Source organism: Pezoporus wallicus, unplaced genomic scaffold, assembly GCF_028554395.1.
Source record: "Pezoporus wallicus isolate ANWC-B61680 ecotype Strahan unplaced genomic scaffold, APGP_CSIRO_Pwel_v1 contig_14159, whole genome shotgun sequence".
NCBI lineage: Eukaryota > Metazoa > Chordata > Aves > Psittaciformes > Psittacidae > Pezoporus > Pezoporus wallicus.
In genome coordinates, this window is record NW_026642380.1 from 574,765 (window position 1) to 591,705 (window position 16,941).

The 16,941-nt window shown below is 47.2% G+C and overlaps 1 protein-coding gene across 1 annotated transcript; it reads right to left on the reverse strand.

Annotated features, from left to right (window-relative positions):
- On the reverse strand, positions 1 to 16,506 carry LOC130610039 (rho GTPase-activating protein 20-like). The gene is made up of 14 exons (XM_057429590.1): positions 16,376 to 16,506; positions 14,131 to 14,301; positions 13,419 to 13,568; positions 11,838 to 11,879; positions 11,000 to 11,084; positions 10,047 to 10,124; positions 9,460 to 9,526; positions 8,545 to 8,733; positions 7,915 to 8,090; positions 7,225 to 7,386; positions 6,163 to 6,272; positions 5,033 to 5,222; positions 4,282 to 4,396; positions 1 to 3,733 (listed from the first exon to the last, which is right to left on the reverse strand). Exons 1-14 carry the CDS (start codon positions 16,453 to 16,455, stop codon positions 1,998 to 2,000), a joined length of 3,351 nt encoding a protein of 1,116 aa, XP_057285573.1. The 5' UTR covers positions 16,456 to 16,506; the 3' UTR covers positions 1 to 1,997.
- Between the last annotated feature and the right edge of the window lie 435 nt (positions 16,507 to 16,941).

A 16,941-nucleotide genomic window follows, 5' to 3' on the forward strand; every position in this document is an offset into this window, starting at 1 on the left:
TGACAAACAAACACGTGTGTCTTTTATTGGAATAGTTACAACTGTAGCTCTGGAAGACAAAGACTGTGAATGCCACGTCAGTGTTCATGTGTGCGGGGAATCACGGTGGGGGGGGTGTTGTATTACAACTATATACACCTTTCATCATACAAAGGTCACCAAGGTGGTTTGGGACAGAGAGTGCCGAATCTGACAGTTAAACACCCTGCATGGAGTTAATCAAACTATACACCTCGGAACGGTGGGCTCTGGGCTTCCCCCTCTCTCCCCTGTCCCAGCATTTGGCCACAGGCACTTGACAGATGAGCGGTGGCATCCGATACCTACTAGATCATTTCGCAGAGCTGGCTTCCCCCTCTGTGCAAGGACTGAACCACGGCAGGTGTCAAGCAACTCTAGATACAGCTATTTGCAGACACTCCGCAACTTGCAGGGGGCACTTACTCCGCAAAGGCGACCTTTCGATGGTTAGGATTCATATATTTCTCTAGTCCTTCACCCATTCACTGTAAATTGAGTAAAAGGAGCAACTCTGAGAGAAACCACTTAAAAACTCTCACATAACTTTCAAATGAAATAGCCTGAACCTTTTAACCTCTGAGACTTTTCCCAACGTTTTCTTAATGCCTGTCAAACTAACGTGATGCTCTCAGCTTCTGTGTACCGCTCAGCTGGCAGCATCACAACCCTCTCAGCGAGTCCCATTATGACTGTGGCACTTCTGAGCACTGCTTTGAGTGGAATCACGGGGGTGCTCCAAGAGTCCACTGGCTGCATTTCTTTAGTAGTGCAGTACCAGAAGCCTGCTTAGCACATCGCTGCCTGGCACTTCTCCAAACTTAATTCTCCTGGAACAACTGAGCCATGTGCTAAGCTGAGTGGGAATTCAATGCTTCTCTGAGACAGCATCAGCGCTGTTGAAGCCTGGACCATCTCAGCTTATGGACTGACAACTTTCTGGCCAGATGAGGCTTTGCTTCAGCATCCACTCGACAGCATTCTTGACAACTTCCACAACTCCTCTGACCTCGTGCTAGAACCAAATACCGCTTAAGTCCCTCTCAGCATGACTAGGAATTTGATTAGTTGCCCCATCCATACTGCCTCTGGAAAGGGCTTTTTGACATGCTACCATCATTTACAGAAATATAATGTCACCTTTTACTAGGGGTAAAAGGCCCAACATTCCAGGTGTCCCAGAGGACACCAAAAAAGACAAATGTCATAGCTCTGCCAAAATGACAGTGCTAAAATCCTTTACAGTAACTGTGGCTCTGTCAAATACTAGCTTTAGGGGAGGTTTGAGAGAATCAATGCAAAATGAATTGGGAAAGGAAAAGCAATCTTGGGGTTAAAATATTACATATGCCATCTGTCAGTGAAAGCTGGGCTTTGGGCTCCATCCATTTGGTGCCTCAAACAGTAACGGAGGCACACTGTGAGCTAGACCACCAGGGGCCAAATGATGAGCAGAGAGAAGCTGCAGTGATTTCTGGGATGGAGGTGAAGGGTCTTCCGTTGGGTGAGTGGTGATGAAAAGTGAATAGTGGAGGATTTTGTGCAAGCATAAGGATTTTTAACTAGTTCTGCTGGAGTATGAGCTGTCCCAGTTCTCCAGTCAGCCGCACGCATCAGCAGCTGACTGGAGAAAATAAAGCAGAGTTTCTCCTTTCCCACTTTACAAAGGAAGGGAGTCAGCCCCTGTACATGTCAGCTAATTCATGGACAGGGAGAGTCTGATGGCATTCAGCCCCCAAGGCACCCAGCCAGTGATGCCTCTTCTGTAGAAAAAGGGCGTAAATCAAAAATCAAGAACACCCCCCCCCCCCAATCCCAGCTAAAATGAATGTTAAACCCCAGCATTACGTACACATTAGTGTCACTTTACACTTACTGCCCCATGCAGCCTGCTAGATTCTTCACACCCCCATCATATCTTACACATTATTTTCTGCTGCACATACACAAAAAATACACTCAGTTCTCCCACATCCATCCTAGACAAAGGTCTCTTCTGCAAACGCCACTGTATCACGCTCCTCTGCGCCCACCTCTGCCAGTGGCTGGCTCCTGAGCCACTCCACCCTGCTCCGAAGGAGTTCATTCTCCACTGCTTCTGCCTCTGCTGCGGGACAGGTCTTGGTTTCGTCGTGCTTGAAGTACTCCCTGATGGTGTTTCGAATGGAGGTGGGGAGGATGATACGGATGGTGTGGCTGAACGTGTTGAAGCCCTTGCTCTGGGTCGGCGCCTGCGCCATTTCCTCTGGCTTACTCTCCAGCTCCTCAGGAGTGGAGGCACTCTGGGGGCTCTCTTTGTGCTCTGCCTGTGGGGACGGGGTCACTGGTCCATGGTGGTAGCGCCTGGAGATGGACTGCAGGACAAGAGGGGTGTTCTGCCCATAGAAAACGGTCTGGGGGATATGGACTTTAACAGTCTGCAAGCTTTTGGACAGGCTTTGCTCACTGCTGCTGCTGGGCGAGTCGCTGCTGCTGGTGTTTGCCAGGGATCCCTCCTCTTCCTCTTCCACTGGAGACCCACAAGGACTTCCTTTATTTGGGGCCACGTAAAAGGTTATCTTGGTGCGCTTCAGGCTTTCCTGGCTTGGAGGGCAGGCATCAACGCTTTTGACTTCTATGTTCTTCACTGCCTTCTCCCTGTGCTGCTGGTGGCTGCTCTGCGGGCACTTCTCGCCGGCCGGGCTGGCAGCTGGGAGCTCAGGGGTTTGTTCAAACTCTTTGGTACAACCCTGGCTCCTGAGCCCGGGGCCAGGGCCCCCTCCACAACTCAGCTGTCTCTCCTCTTCTTCCCAGTCAATGTCAGTTAATGGGCTTCCCACAGCAGCTCTGCTGACGGGAGGAAAACCTTTCTTCTCTCCAAAGCAATGATTACTCTCTGCAGCCTTGGGTTCATACTCATGGAAACTGTCCAGATCACATGGATGTAAAGGCACAGGAGACCTGAGGGACTTGTGCCACTCTTTCGGGGACCTCTGGGCAATCCTGGGGGACACAGCATGGAGCCTGGCAGACGTACCGAACATGAATGGTAGGGATGAGACGTCTGTGGGACTAATGGCTGATGACTCTGAGCAGTAGGAGAAAGCACTGTCTAAGGAGCTGAGCGAGGAGGCAGACGGGGAGGTGGTAGTGGAGGACAGGCTGGAGAAGCTGGACCTGTTGGACAGGCTGGATTTCTGAAAGCTGAGCTTCTTCACCGTAGAGCTGGTCCGAGGTGACTGCCACAAGTTCTGCCTGGCCTTATTAGCCCCAGCGCTTAGGCCTTCATCAATCAACTTTTGGCTCTCTACCTGCAGCTGCTTGAGCCTGTGGATGTAGTCTGTATGGCTGTGCATGATGGTGGCATCACAGCTGGACTGGCGGGCCACCGGCTCATGGCTCTGAGCAGGGAGCTGGGAGCTGAGGCAGACGCTGGGCTCCGATGAGCACCGGTCCCTGGCCGGGCTGAGTGAACGTATCGAGCCGATGGAGCAGAAGGAGCCATCCTCTTCCAGGAGGTCATAGCTGTCTGCACTGGCGTTCTTCCGGGCTTTGCTTTGGTAGCAGGCTGTGATCTCACTGAACAAGTCCCAGTCCTCCGGATCCTCATCGAGTAACAAGCTGCTGGATGGCTCAAAAATGGCATCTGCTTCAGGTACCAGGTGATGCTTCGGTCCTTCTGGGTCGCAAGCAGAAAATTCCAGCTCATCAGAGGAATCGTCATGCTGAGCCAAGCCTACGCCCAGAGCAGAGAACACAAATTAATTTGTGGCTTGTGTCTCCTAACCTTACAACCAAGGCAGGGAAATACACTCATGGAAAAGCAAAGTTGATCCGCTGTTTGCACAGGGACCAGAGCAGGACTGGGAATGATATCAAAAATGTTGGCTTGATGACCTGAGCTTTCACCACTGGCCTGTATTCATGGAGACAAATCAGCCTGTTTCCATTCAACCATTTGGTCTAGCTTCACAAAACTAATCTGGAAGAAAAGATTGCTGGGACATGGCATTGCTAAGGCTACACTAAATTCTTGTGATGGCTGGAATAGGTTGAACAGCATCCAAAGAGAAAGGCAACCAGGGACATTTCAAGAGATGCACCTCAGCCCTCTGCTTTGCCCTCTCTTCCTGCCTATGCCTTACAAAGGGAAAACCAAACTCAACTGTTTTCCAATGCTTTTCCTTGGAAGAGACACGAAGGGAAAGCAAACTCTTTAGCATGAGGAGTTTAACTGCTAGAAGACTTTAAATGTGTCTGGAAGACACAGTGCCAGCGACTTACCCAGAGATCCCTCTGAGGTTTTGGACTTTTTGTCTGGTCTTTGAAACAGGGAAGCAATGTCACCTCCAAAAATCTCTCCGGAGTTCTCAATCAGGAACTGCACTAACAAGGCCACCTGCCAAAGACATGAATTTACAGACTCAGTTTCATGAACATACAGCCAGCTGTATAAAGCAAGTCAAATCAGTCCTGGAATCTTCCTTTTCCTTCCACAAAGATGTAATTTCCTACAGAACCTTTTGCTCAAGAAGCTGTTAAGGACATGGCAATGTGTCTGTACAGACTACAGCTGGAACAAGAATGTGAGCTCTGTGAACTGGTACAGTGAGCCAGGTACAGTATGTTCTACAATTTTCCTCACTATTGAAAACACCTCATAAGCTACAAGCAAGCATTCCTCCCCTGCTGCACCATCATATTCATTGCTTACTTTGTCTCTGCAAAATGGCTTTAAATACAGCTGAAGTGGCAGTATCTGTTGCTCCATCTTTTAGCTGCTGGACATGGTTTGCTTGACCATATAGAAGTTCATTTGCTAAAGCAACCGTGGCTTTCCTTTCCATCCTGGATAAACTGAGTGGTTAAATTCCCCTGCCAGCATGGCCACAACCGCACAAGGGAAAGGACAAAGTCTGGATGCCACTCAGCCAGCACTGTCACTAATCCTATGCCTTCCCTTAGTCTACAAAATGCAGTGCCCATAAAAAGCAGTAAAAGGGGAAGACAAGCATGAGGCCAAACAAAAGATTACCTTCTTTGTAGACCTGCTCTCCTCCTCAGGCCCAGTGGGACTTGGTAGCCACAGCATATTGGGTGCTATGCAAAGAGCCAGATTAAAGGCATTCATCTGATTCACGCCGGAATTCTGCTCAATATGATGGAGGACTCCAAAGAGGTGTCTGAGTAAAATGAGGTTGGCCTCTGGAAGCTGGTTGACTAGACTATTCAGGGAGTGGAAACAAAGGAAAACAATGCTGTTCACAAACATCTGCTCTTCAAGCATCAGGAGTAGTCCCAAACCTTTTGCCCCCTTCTGCCCTTTTGCAACCACTTTGAGACTTTCACATTGGATAATGAAGTAAGCCCTTGTCACTCCCCTCCACCAGCTTTTGTGGGAGCAACAACTTTACATCCATGTTGCCTACCCACTCTGCTCACAGAGCTGGAGGGACCAAGGGACTTGTGTCCAGAACATGTGGTAGAAGCCTGTAAGGCCCTAACAGAACAATGCTTGCCCAAAAGCAACACGTACAGCTCGAGGCCAGCAGCACATGGGACAAAGCCATTGCCTGTGTCTCACGCTATAGAGACAATGGAGGAAGGAGGCCCAGGCCAAACAGTAAGGTTCAAAAACTGAGCCGAGTCACCCACAGGAAGAGGTTTGATATACTGCATATCCTACAGGATGCTGATAGACGGTTCTTGCTCAGGGCAGCAGCTTCAAGGCAGTAAAGCCATTTTCAAGGTCCCAGTCACCACCTTGGTGGGGGTATTTCTTCTAATGGCCAATAAGATAATCAGCTTTGTTTTGTGCACGTAAGAAAAAAGTTACCATTGCTAAGGATCTAATTCCACTGACATTTGGCGTGCTCCTGGTGGCTGAATTACTGTGCCTGTTCAGTGTGCTGGTTCTGGTAACTTGAACTGGTAATCAGAAAAGAATTTTCTAATGACATTTTTGGGGGGGGTCAGAAATGTTCACAATGTTCATAAAAGACTCTTGAAAGGAAAATGTTCTGACCATTGACACCAGCAATCAGAACAGCTCTACTGTGGCCTGGAGCATTGCCAAAGCGTCTCCCAGAAGATGAAGTCTATGCTTAGGGCTGTGTGCTCTCCCTTCTCCCACCTAAAGAAGCTTTTACAAAGGCTTTTACAAACCTTTTGATAGCTTCAATCTTATGTGCCCGATTTTCTGTGTCCACAGCTTCCATCCACAGTCCGTGCATGTCTGAGGATAGAACACTGTCAGGTATATTTCGGAGAAAATCCTGAATTAAATATATATATGCAGAGCAGTCTGGTCAGTTTTGAAATCCTTACTTTGTTTTCATGATGCATATAGTCATTGTTCATTAAGCACAAGATAAAACAAGGCATGACACAAATACATTTCTCCTCCCCTCCCCACTTCACCAAGCTGTCCTCCTCAGGGCTCTTCCACTGCAGCACTGCAGGACTGTGTTGCAGCCCTTGTGCCCTGTCCCTTCTCCAGGACAGGACTCATCCCTGTGGCTGTGCATAGTTCTGTTTGAAAGATTTCTCAGCTATCATTATTGCTGTTTTTTTTCCCCTCAGGTGACTATTTAACAACTTAACGTATGTCTTGCATTGGAAAGGGTCTGAACATCCTCCCAGTCGACTGGTTTTTGTATTAGACCATCAAGAGCAAGAGACGGGCATGGTTTTTGATACTCTAGGTGCCTGAATTTTTCTGACCAGATTTAATTGCAAAAGATAGGCTTTTTCTTACTAAAACTTAAATGGCATGAGTCCTCTCATATCTCCCTGCAGTCTCTTCTGTGTGTCCAGAAAGGACTGAGCGCATCTGTGCTGCCGCCAAAGGGTTTCCTGTTAGTGCAGCATCTGAATTGCTGACTCCAGACTCTGGCATGTTATTTGGCACTGTATAGATACCACGGTTGTCTTGGAGGTAGTTGTTACTATATCACCTGCTGAAGGCTGTTTTGTACAGAGAGGTGTAAAATGAAACACTGGCCTGAAGGCCACTGCATGTATCTGCATGTGAAAGCAAGCACCACTCAGTCAGACAGATACCTTTGAGCACATAGATAGTCCAAGCCATCAAATGAGAATGTCTCTTGCTGGGAAAATGCTTTCTATACCTTCCCCAAACTTTCCTACCCATAAAGACTCATGTTGCTTCCTTAAAGAAGGAAGTTTCTATTAGCCCAGACAGCTGAGTTACTTGGCCAAACATACCGTGATGACTGCTGCAGCCACAAAGACTGACTCTCCATCCACCTGGACATCATCTCCGGAGTTCAGCTTCTCTTTCAACTCCTTGCAAGTCTTGGCATTGGCAGAACGTCTGAAAATGCCCCTAGTAGAGGGACCTTCATGGTACAGCAGGAGCAGCATATCCTAAGAAAAAGCCCAATTGTACTTAAGAGCCTAACACTTTACCCTGTAGTTTGTGTATATGATATCTCACATAATTATAACAAGACCTAGTCGGTACAGGAAGAGGACAGACACACAAGAGATTTGTCATGATTTAACCAGGGACAAGAGCCTGTCAGCTAAGTTGCCAGTACAGTTGATGTGGGTACGCTTATCCTGGGGCAAGTGTGAGTCCATTGGACTCTTTTAGTGAGTGAGGTCTAAGCTATGTAGCGTATGGACTATGGCATCGTCCACTGACATTGCCCCTTGGCAACTTGTGATGACCTGGTTGGAGACACTCACTGAAATGGGATGGACATCTTTGCACGAAGCAATATGGATTACACAGGAGAGGGATGCTTTTACTCTTGTAACTGAGCTAGATCTGCATCACAAGCAAATGATGGTCTTTGTCATCCAGCCCTCATAAATGCCACAAGTGGCTTTAAGTTCTAGGCTAAACACATAAAGTTTATGTCAGGACAACCAGTCCAGGGTGCTCCTTACCATGATTGGCTTGGGAAGGATCCCATCAGGACAGACAGAAGACAGAGAGAGGCCAAAGAGCTTCCGTGGGGTGGTAGGTGACTGCGAAGGAGGGCTGCCCGTGGGGGTGCTGGTGCTGCGGCGCAGGGCCCAGTCAATCAAGGACTTTTTCCTCTTGGTGTGTTTCTGCAGTGACTCTGAAAGCAAACACAGACCTCCATTACACATCTGTCTGTCCTTCTACTGGCCAGTGAGTGATCCACAGTGGGGCAGAGTTCCCAGCTGAGCAAGGGGACCATCACTTGTTTAATAACTACACTGTAAATGGGGACGGTCAGGTAATACACAGCAGTGAAAACACTTGTTCATCGCCCAGCCATCAGCAAAACTTCTCTTCAATCACTGTTCTTCAGTGAACTTTGCTGCCTGTGCAGTGTAAGAATGGCTTGCAATTGAAAGCTGATCTAGGACTGAAAGCCAATTCTGAATATTTTCACAAACAAATTTAGCTGCTCTGCAATCTCTTCCTCTACGCATACATTCAGGTATGAGAATGACTCTGGGATATGTATACAAAGTTAGGAAGAGTTTGGCATTGCCATGGAATGCAGCTGTCTCTGCTGGGTTGCAATGCACTCCTGCAGCCCCTACCTCTCCTCAGCTGCATTGGAGCTTGGGGCTTGGGTTTCAGAACAAACTGACACTGTTTTTCCTTTGGGAGCTGATCAAGGAAGGAAGCTTCTGTCCCATCAGCCAGAAGGGTGTTGTTGTTGATTCCTTGTTGCTGGTCAGCAGAGTCCCGGATACAGCTCAATGCGATGCTGAAAGGATGCTCATGCCCTGTGGAGCAGAGAGGTGTATAAAGAGCAAGAAAAGATGCAGAGCTACGTGAAAACAGCTCTAAATCTGGGCAGGAGGATGCAACCACATCCAATGGCTCCTACTGCAGCTGGGCCTCTAAGCAGTGTTGTTCCAAACCTCCACCTGTGGCCTAAAGAGGACAGGGCACACCTATGCGTACATGTGATCATTGATTTACAAGTAAGTTCATCCAGTTAAACCTGGCCAGCCACTCTTCATTAGCAGCTCTCCAGCACATCATGCAACAAAGCACATAAACTGGGTTTATGCTTTTATTAATAGGCTTATGGGCCCCATTGCACTAACAAAATACTCTAAGCATTGCTCTGTGTAGGAGTTGGCTTATTATAACAGTTTAGTATGCATTGGACGGATACAAAAACTAAGCATGTGTCATGATGAGTTGGAAAACATCAAAACCCACCCAAAAATAAATGTGAAGTCTAAAGAGTCCCAGAATAACAGTCTTATTATGAGAACATGGTCTTTGGAGCAAGATCTTGTTAATAAACCGACATGTATAAACTTCCTGGGAGAGCCTGGGGATTTATTTATTGGGTTATCACTGAAAACCTAACAACATAACACAGAGTTAATGCAGAGATTACTCATTCAGCATAACTAAGCACTATGTTATAAGGCAAAGCAGTCGGAGCAATGGCTGCACCCTCTGTCAGAGAAGCAAGCAGCAGTTTAAATGCTTACCAATGAGAGGGTAAGCAGGGTCATCTTTTCCTGAGATCACCCAGAGGTGGTGTTCACTTGTCCTGCCCTGGAGGTGGAGGAACAGAGAAGAGAAAAACATTAGGTAAAGAGGGCCAGGGTGAGAGTCCATGAGGTTGCACTCAGAAAGCAACACACAGCAACAAAGGGCTGAACAGACCAAGGAGCCAGATGTACACAGCTATCTGTTACACACTGTAATGGGCACGGCTGGAGCACTGCAATGGGCAAAGCTCATCTGATAACATCACTGCTTTGTTCAGTGTATCATTTCATTAATAAGCCTTTGACAAGCTTGACTCAATCCTAATGCTGGATTGCAAGCATGAAGTCCTCTGAAATCCAATGGACTTCCCTATACATGGTTTGAATTTAATGCAGGCGTATAAGCATGTCTGTGTTTTTGATACTTGGCACTCGCACAAACAGATTGCTTCATCTTGTAGTCCAGAGAGTATTAATGCCTGACTGGTTAGCTACAGCACATCCCCACATCTGCACTGTCCTGTCAACTGGATGTTGCCAGCTTCCTTAGCTAAGACCTGGCAGACTGTGCAACTGCCACTTACAGGGAGTCCAAGCTGTTCAAGGGTCTTCTTCATCACACCCTCTGCGGTTTCCACATTGGACACATTGACTGTGGTAGTCTAGAAAAGGAAACAAAGAAAACAGAGGAAGCTAATAAGAAGGGATGAAGTTTGGTTGTGGTTTCTTGTAGCTTGAAAGTTTGGGGGAAATGTCACTTGTCTGTTTATTGACTGTCTTTACTACATGTTCATGGTTGGAAGAGTTGTACTGGAATCACTGTTAATGGTGATGGCTACACATTGTGAAAACTGTTCTCCACTATTTCTTATATCATGGGTTTATTATACCATCCAAAGACTTAGTCGAGTAGAAATCACAGCATGAGGGTGGTGTTCAGATGCTGTATTTGATCACATCAGTATTTGACTGAGTGTAGTGCCACTGTCGCTCCAAAAGGTGAACACGGCACCACGCTAATAAACCACAAGCATCAGGGTTGCCCTCTGAGGGAAGAGTACCCAGGAAGTAAATGGCACTGGCTTGAAGCCTAGAAATGTATGCTATTAATATGAAGAGACTGGGGCACATTCCAGTCTAAATTAATTCAGAACACACCAGCGACTCTTTCATGATCGATTTCCTCATCTTATTGCACTGAAAATAGGAATGGCTGGACACTCAACCACAGACTTAACCACAGTTACCAAGCGAAGCAGAAGGAAAAGAGTAAAAAAGCAGGAGGCCAAGAATAATCTTAAGAATTAAATGCTTTTGGTAAGGGTCTGGCTACCTCCTCATTTCCTAAGCCAAAACTGAAGCCAATTCCAGGGGGAAGGATGCAGCTGCCCAGAGGCACACCCTCTAAAACCTTTTCATGGGACTTGAATTTCAAACAGAGGTGGCAGCAGCAGCCCCACAGCCCTGCCTTCCCACCCCTACCCCGCAGACCTCCATGTAGCGCTGGTCCAAAGAGCAGGTTCTTAGTTCTACTTACAGAAGAACAGCTGTCAGTATCCAGCACAAAGATCTGAAGCGATAGATTCTTCCGATATTCATTCTGTTTTACCTCATTGATATGCCTGGAAGTCAAAGAAAAGGGGAGGGAATATAACTTCCTAACCAAACTTGAGAAGGACCCTAAGAAGGATCCTAGAGATCCAAGGGACCTGCTCCTTGGCACTGTGATAAATACAGTTTAATTACAGCAGTAACAATAATGTACAATGCTCATAGTGTGGTCACATGCTCTTCATGGCTTATTTATTTGAGGTCCAAGACTAGTAAAACCCCACATGACAGCACTTTAATGAGGACAGATGTGTCTAGTACAACACCTTCCAGCATCCTTAAGACCATTACTATTCTCCACGAACCAAGAGGCTTCTTCCCCTCTCTGTATCCATGTAAACATTTCTGCCTGGAGATGTTAGTGGAAACAGCATATAAAAACCTAACATGAAAAAGAGATAACTGTGGCCTCCAGACGCCACCAAATACAATCTTGAATCAAAAAAAAAACCAACCCAACATTTGAAGTATCAGTAGCACTTGTGCCATTTCCATAGCCATTAAAGTCAGCCTCCAGCTCCAAAGGAAAAAAGGTGCTCCACCAACGTTATCTTCTAGTGGGTTTCATCTTTTCTGGGCTGTTAACACCAATTTTGCTTTCAAGCAGGGCTTCTACATTCAGGTTTCAAAGGTGGACTTTTCGGACAGGAGCTAGACACCTCATGTACTGAAAATCAGAGGGCAACTTGACACCCAGCATGACAAATGTCTCTGGGGACTGTAGAGGAACCACCCAGGAGGAGGATGAAAGGAGGGTCACTTACCACAGTAATGCTGACAGCCATCGCTCCTTCACGTCAGCTGAGCTGAAGATAAAAAGGGAGGCAGATGATCAAACAAGTGCTGAGCGGGTAACAGCCTTTGGAAACTCTACCCAGTTTCATTTATATATAGCTGCAAGTCAAAGTTCCTTCCTGCACAGCCCTGGAACAAAAGCGCAGTCCTTTCCTGCCTCCGTTCTATTTTAACAAGTAACAAAAATAATAATAACAAAAAAATTCCAGGAACAACCTGGACTGCATTTCCTGCCCAGGCTGGTGAGTGTTGGGATAAGGGACAAATGTCTTTCTGTGATGCTGGAGTTAACTCATCTTGTAGGCCCTTATTATTTTTGCAGTGACCTTTAGTTGCTATTTTCTTTCTCCTATTATTTCCTTCCCAGTGTCTGCCATTCCTAGAAGCTTCTGCTGCCAACATGGGTTACCCAGGTCTCAGTGACGTGAAGGAAATGGAACTGCTGTTGAGTTGGGACTAAGATACAAATGGCAAGTTGCATGTCAAGAGGATGAATCCTAACTGGGAATGCATCACCCAGGAGAGTCCATCCTGACCCCTGTGAACGATGAGACAGCATGTATGAAACCATGGGACGGTTCCCATTTCTTTTTTCCACCAAGGCAGCTGCCCCACAGAAGGGAAAGCATCTAGTGGGGCACAACTTCCTATGGGTGCCAGCATCCCTGAGGATGGGGTGACCCTGAAGATCGCTGACCTCTCTGCTTTGCAGAAGAGAGTATGAAGTGGAGATGCCTGAGCCAGCTGAGCTCCCTGTGGGTACGCCAGCTCTAGATTCAGCTTAGCTATGCTCCAGGTAAGAAAAAACTCATCTGCTTTTTGGTGAGCCTTATTAGCTCAGGCACAGCACAGGGACAGCCTTTGAGATGGCACTTGGATACGAAGGGCCTGTTCTTTAGCCTGCTCCATGCTCCACTGCATTTCTAGTTTTGGGGTTAGCAAGGGCTAAGTGAGCTCTGGACTGTGCAGCTTGTGTGCAGACCCATCCTGAAGAACCTTCCTAGTTTTATAGTTAGTTTGTTGTGTGGGCTTGGAAGGCCCTGGCAGATAGCGCAGAAGGAAGGTTTGCCCATGGCACACAAGGAGAGGATAAAGGTTTTAATCCTGGCACAAGGCAATCCGGCATTTTCACTGACATAACTAACCTGTCCTTCGTAATGAAAATCTCTCAAACTAGGGCTAAGCTCCTACAGAAATGGCTGCTGGCAGGTGCTGAAACAACATGCTTGTAAGTTATGTGATGGGACAAGCTGGTTTGCTATGGCAGATTTGGTGGTGATGTTTCAGATGCTCTGCAGCAGGCTTAGCCATTCCTATAACAACACTTGCAAGACCCATTGGTCCTCTAAAAGGCTCCCAGGGACCAACCTGCAGGTACCTTTCTAAGATGACCGACTCCCAGTGTCCAGGTCATTACCACACTGTCTAATGGGGGTGGAAGTCCTCTACTCAATGGGGAGAAGGGTTGTAGTAGAGTTTAGTGCCCTGCAGCCTCCGTCATCATTTCACTTAACAGGCTGCAGAGGGAGGTCTGGTGTCTGATGAGGTACCTGAAGGTGACGACATAGTTGGTGATAGGCCAGCCGATGACAAACGAATTCTCAGGACCCATCTTTTTCTCTGTCACTTCGCTGAGGCAGGTACCAGTCCACACTTCACTCAGATGCACCTGCTTTTTCAGCTTCAGGCTGGAGGAGGACCTGCAAGGCAAATGATGGATTTCTTAGGCCAGATCGTAACCTTTCAGTCACGAGATGCAGTGACAGCAGCAAGCCTCCCCAGAACTAAATGTCGGGGCATGTGGAGGGAATACAAGAGATGCAAATGGATTTTGGGGTTGGTGGCTGCAGTGGGACAGCTTAGGGCAATGTGATTCACTGCAGCCACATGGAGGTAGATGGTGATTTAGGCTAATTGCCGTACATGCTAATAGCTGGAGTTACCTAGGCTCTTAATTTATGTGTGGCAGAAGTAGCCAGGCCAGGAATCAATTGTCTGCCCTTACTGCTCATGCCCTCATACTGTTTTTTCCAGAAGCCACATAAGGGAAAGGGCAAAACCAATCAGACAACCTTTTCCTTCAGGAAAATAAAGGGAAGCATTAATACCAGGAAGACTTTCCAGAGGGGGAAAGGGGAAGCGCCGCATTTTAGACCCACATTTGTAAAGAAGAGTTGTTTTGATGCCCGCTCCACAAATAGCTCAGAGCCTAACATTAACAGCGCATACTGGGGCAGAGGAGTAAGTGTGAATTCCTCTTACTTGGACTTGGCGATGACCAGCACATCACTGAACAAGATCAGATGTCTTTCTTGGGTCTGCAGGCCCACAGTTAGCTGTACGCGCTCATCCAGGACGAAAGTGGAGCCTGGGCTGCTGAACACCCCACTTGGCAGCCCATTGTCTGAATGGGAAGAGGGAAGGGTAGATTCCCTAAGGAAGGAAGAAAAATCATAAGACTTTGTCAGAAGCTTTTCTCATACAGGTTCATGATTGAAGACAGGTTTGGAAGAGCCTCATAGCCCCGTGCTTCTCCCAGCACTGCCTCTATATTGCTCTCCCTTCTGAACTGCATTTGCCTGCCTCTGCCCAATTAATTTTATCAGCCTCAGACAGATGGAAAACTGCCTAACTGCCCACACCAAACCTGGGGAGGCTGAGCTGCTGATGCATTCCTTTTTGAGTTATTTCTCACTCAGGTAAAACACTTACTTCCCACACGCGCATGTGAGCTATGACTCACGGAAAACCCATGGCTCGTGGCACTGCTCAGCCTGCTGTGAGGAGGGGCTACCATCTCTGCACATGTTTTCCATCCATTCTGAACTGCTTGTCTGTGCTAGGGCTGCAGCACAGAGAAAACAAACTGCATGTACCCATCTAATTCCAGCCGTCTGATTGCCTGGCTGAAATCCAGCATCTTGTTTCTCCTAAGAAAGACAAAGGTGCTGACCACTTCCCCAAAACCACAGGGGTTTTTGCATGCTGACTGCAATCAATAAGTCATCATCGGAATTGAACCAGATCCTTTCTCTATGCTCTCCCCAGCTGGAATAGCTCTGCCAAATGCTAATCTCCCTGTTTGCCTCTCAGCACCCTCCTCTGAGCTGCTCCTGGCTCTGGTTGGCAGCGGTTAGCAGTACGACAGGTCCCATAGTTATTTCCTGCTTCTATCCTGGCTCTACAGGTGGGTTTGTGCTGAATGAACAAGAAACATTTCTTTGCTGAGCCTTGTTCAGAGCCAGTGTTTGTGTGCCCGACCCTACTGAATTAGTTAATCTCTAAGACATAGAAAACCCCTCACAACACAAATCGTCCTCTCTACACATAGACAAAGCCATGTATCTTGCTTTGGATGACACATGTGGAAGAGATACTTATCTTCCCTCCACCCCTCACAATACTCTAGCGTGAGGGCAGTCTCTACACATATGAAAAAACACATGAGCTTTAAGGGATAGTATTTTTGACATGGTTAGTCACAACTCAGCTTCCACTGCCCTTAACTGGGGAGTGATCCCATGATTTCATGGGAGTGAGTTTAAAGCTCGCCAGCGTCTGCTTTTTAAAGTCATCCCACAGCCACAGGAACACCCTCACTGCTGAAGGGAGAAAGTCCCTCTTCCCTCCTCACCTCTCCACAGCCACTAACAAGAGAATTCTTGGCTTATGCATCTGTTGCCTTTAAAAGCGAGAAGCTAAATCACCTTTAGACTTGGTATTAAGAGCTTTCCACGTGCGTCAATTGAGCAGTGGGAGCCACACCACCTCACAGTCTCAGCAATGTGTTTCCTAAAGCTGGAGGGGTCACACAGCTCTGTAAGCACAACAGCAGGACAGCCAAAAAATCTCACCAATACTCTGGTGGCCTAAGCAGAGATGGCATTGTACCAGCTCCCTCCGTAGCAATCCGTCATGAGAAGTGTTTAAAGCCTCCCTCCCTCAGGAGGATATTCTCCAGCCAAATAAAGTCAAGAATTTGTTTCTCTTTGCTTCTTTTTTTTTAGTGCAATTTAGAAAGGGGTGGGGGTGATGACAAAGAAGCCCAATAACTTGGTCAGGAAACAACCAAGCGAAAACCACTCCTGCCCTTTATAATCCTATGAGGCTGACCTCACGGAGACAGGTCCGTGGGGATGATGCTCGTATTACCATGCTGCACCCAATTCCCATGCCCTGATGGGCTGCAATGCAGCAAGATGAATGTCTGGCATGTCTGTACCTGGCTCTACCTGCTGACTCTCCTGATGCTTTACACCTGCAGGAGCAAAGCATCAGTAGAGCACTGGATGGCTCCGGGGCGGCAGGCAAGAGAGGGAGCTTTTCACCACCCAAGTTGGTAAGTTAGGGAAAGCTGCTGTCATCCGACAGGGATGTGACTGTCCTGGAGGATGGCTGGTACTGATGCCTCTCCCACCAAACATCCTGAACTTATGCCACCCTACACAGCACAGGCAGGATGTCAGCAGAAAGGTGGAAAAAGGAGTCAGAAAGGTATTTCTTCTACCTGGAATGGCACTTTGACTTGCCAAGGGCTTTTGTAATGGCAGAAGGGGTAGATCGTCTTCTTTGGACTATGGGCTTCATCTTCTGCAAGACAAAAAGACATTCCAGTTAGCCTGGCCACCCTGGAAGCAGATCTGCTCACTGCACTCTACAAGGTCGCTTTTTATCTAGTTAACACTCATGAAACCTCAGCACTGAAAGCTGTGATCTGTGTTTTCAGACACCTCCCTCCCCTTCCTTACTATTAAAGCTCTTGTCAACTCTCACTTTTATGTGGGACACTTAAAACTTTCCTAACTTGAAATGCTTCCAGTTTTCACAGCCAAAGCTCAAAGTTATGACATGAAATTAGGCAGAGAAAAAAACCCCACAGGCCAGGAAAAACTTCCTTATACTCATGCCATGGGACAGTTTGTTAAGGTAAGGTATAGAAATCCAACTTAAGACTGGACAAAGCTATATGAAGAGTATATACATAGGGAGCCATATTATATAGGCTTAAGAAATGGATGAGGTTGTTTAGGAGTTACATTTCCAGATTCAGCAAATAGACTGTTAGTAGGCCAC